This window comes from Geospiza fortis, unplaced genomic scaffold (assembly GCF_000277835.1).
Source record: "Geospiza fortis unplaced genomic scaffold, GeoFor_1.0 scaffold893, whole genome shotgun sequence".
Taxonomy (NCBI): Eukaryota; Metazoa; Chordata; class Aves; order Passeriformes; family Thraupidae; genus Geospiza; species Geospiza fortis.
Genome location: NW_005054781.1, coordinates 72,527 through 73,082, shown reverse-complemented (window position 1 = coordinate 73,082; position 556 = coordinate 72,527). Strand labels below are relative to the sequence as shown.

Sequence of the window (556 nt, the reverse complement as noted above, 5' to 3'; positions counted from 1 at the left end):
ACCTGTGCCCCCCCCAGCTGGAACCTGAACCTGGGGTGTGATACCTGTGCCCCCCTCACCTGTCTCATCCCGTGCAGGTGGAGCCCCCAAAGCAGAGGTTGCAGTACCCTGGCAGCACGTGGGCACTGACACCTGTGCCCCTGCCACTTCCCTGCCACCTGAGCTCTGTCCCCTGCCCCGTGCAGGAAGAACTCCCAAACCTGGGGGTGTGGTACCCTGGCACCACAAGGGCGGTGACACCTGTGCTCTTGCCCCTCTCACCTGTCCCCTGGCACCACATGGGCACTGTCAGCTGTGCCCCTGCCCCTCTCACCTGTCCCGTCTCCCCCCCCAGTACAGGTGGAACCCCCAAACCCGGGGATGCAGTACCCTGGCACCACAAGGGCACTGACACCTGTGCCCCTGTCCCTGTCCCTCACCTGTCCCTGTCCCCCCATGCAGGTGGAGCACCCGAACCCGGGCGTGCGGTACCCGGGCACCACGCGCGTGGCGTACCTGCCCGACTGCCCCGAGGGCAACAAGGTGCTGGGGCTGTTCCGCAAGGCCTTCGCCCAGC

The 556-nt window shown here is 67.1% G+C and overlaps 1 protein-coding gene across 1 annotated transcript in view; it reads left to right on the top strand.

Moving 5' to 3' along the window:
* The window catches only part of LOC102043608 (probable E3 ubiquitin-protein ligase DTX3), a 7,042-nt gene that overhangs the window by 4,073 nt on the left and 2,413 nt on the right, over positions 1 to 556 (top strand). The window contains exon 4 of the mRNA XM_031065441.1: positions 442 to 554. Coding sequence (XP_030921301.1) covers positions 442 to 554 — 113 coding nt within the window. The remainder of the gene's footprint in view (positions 1 to 441; positions 555 to 556) is intronic.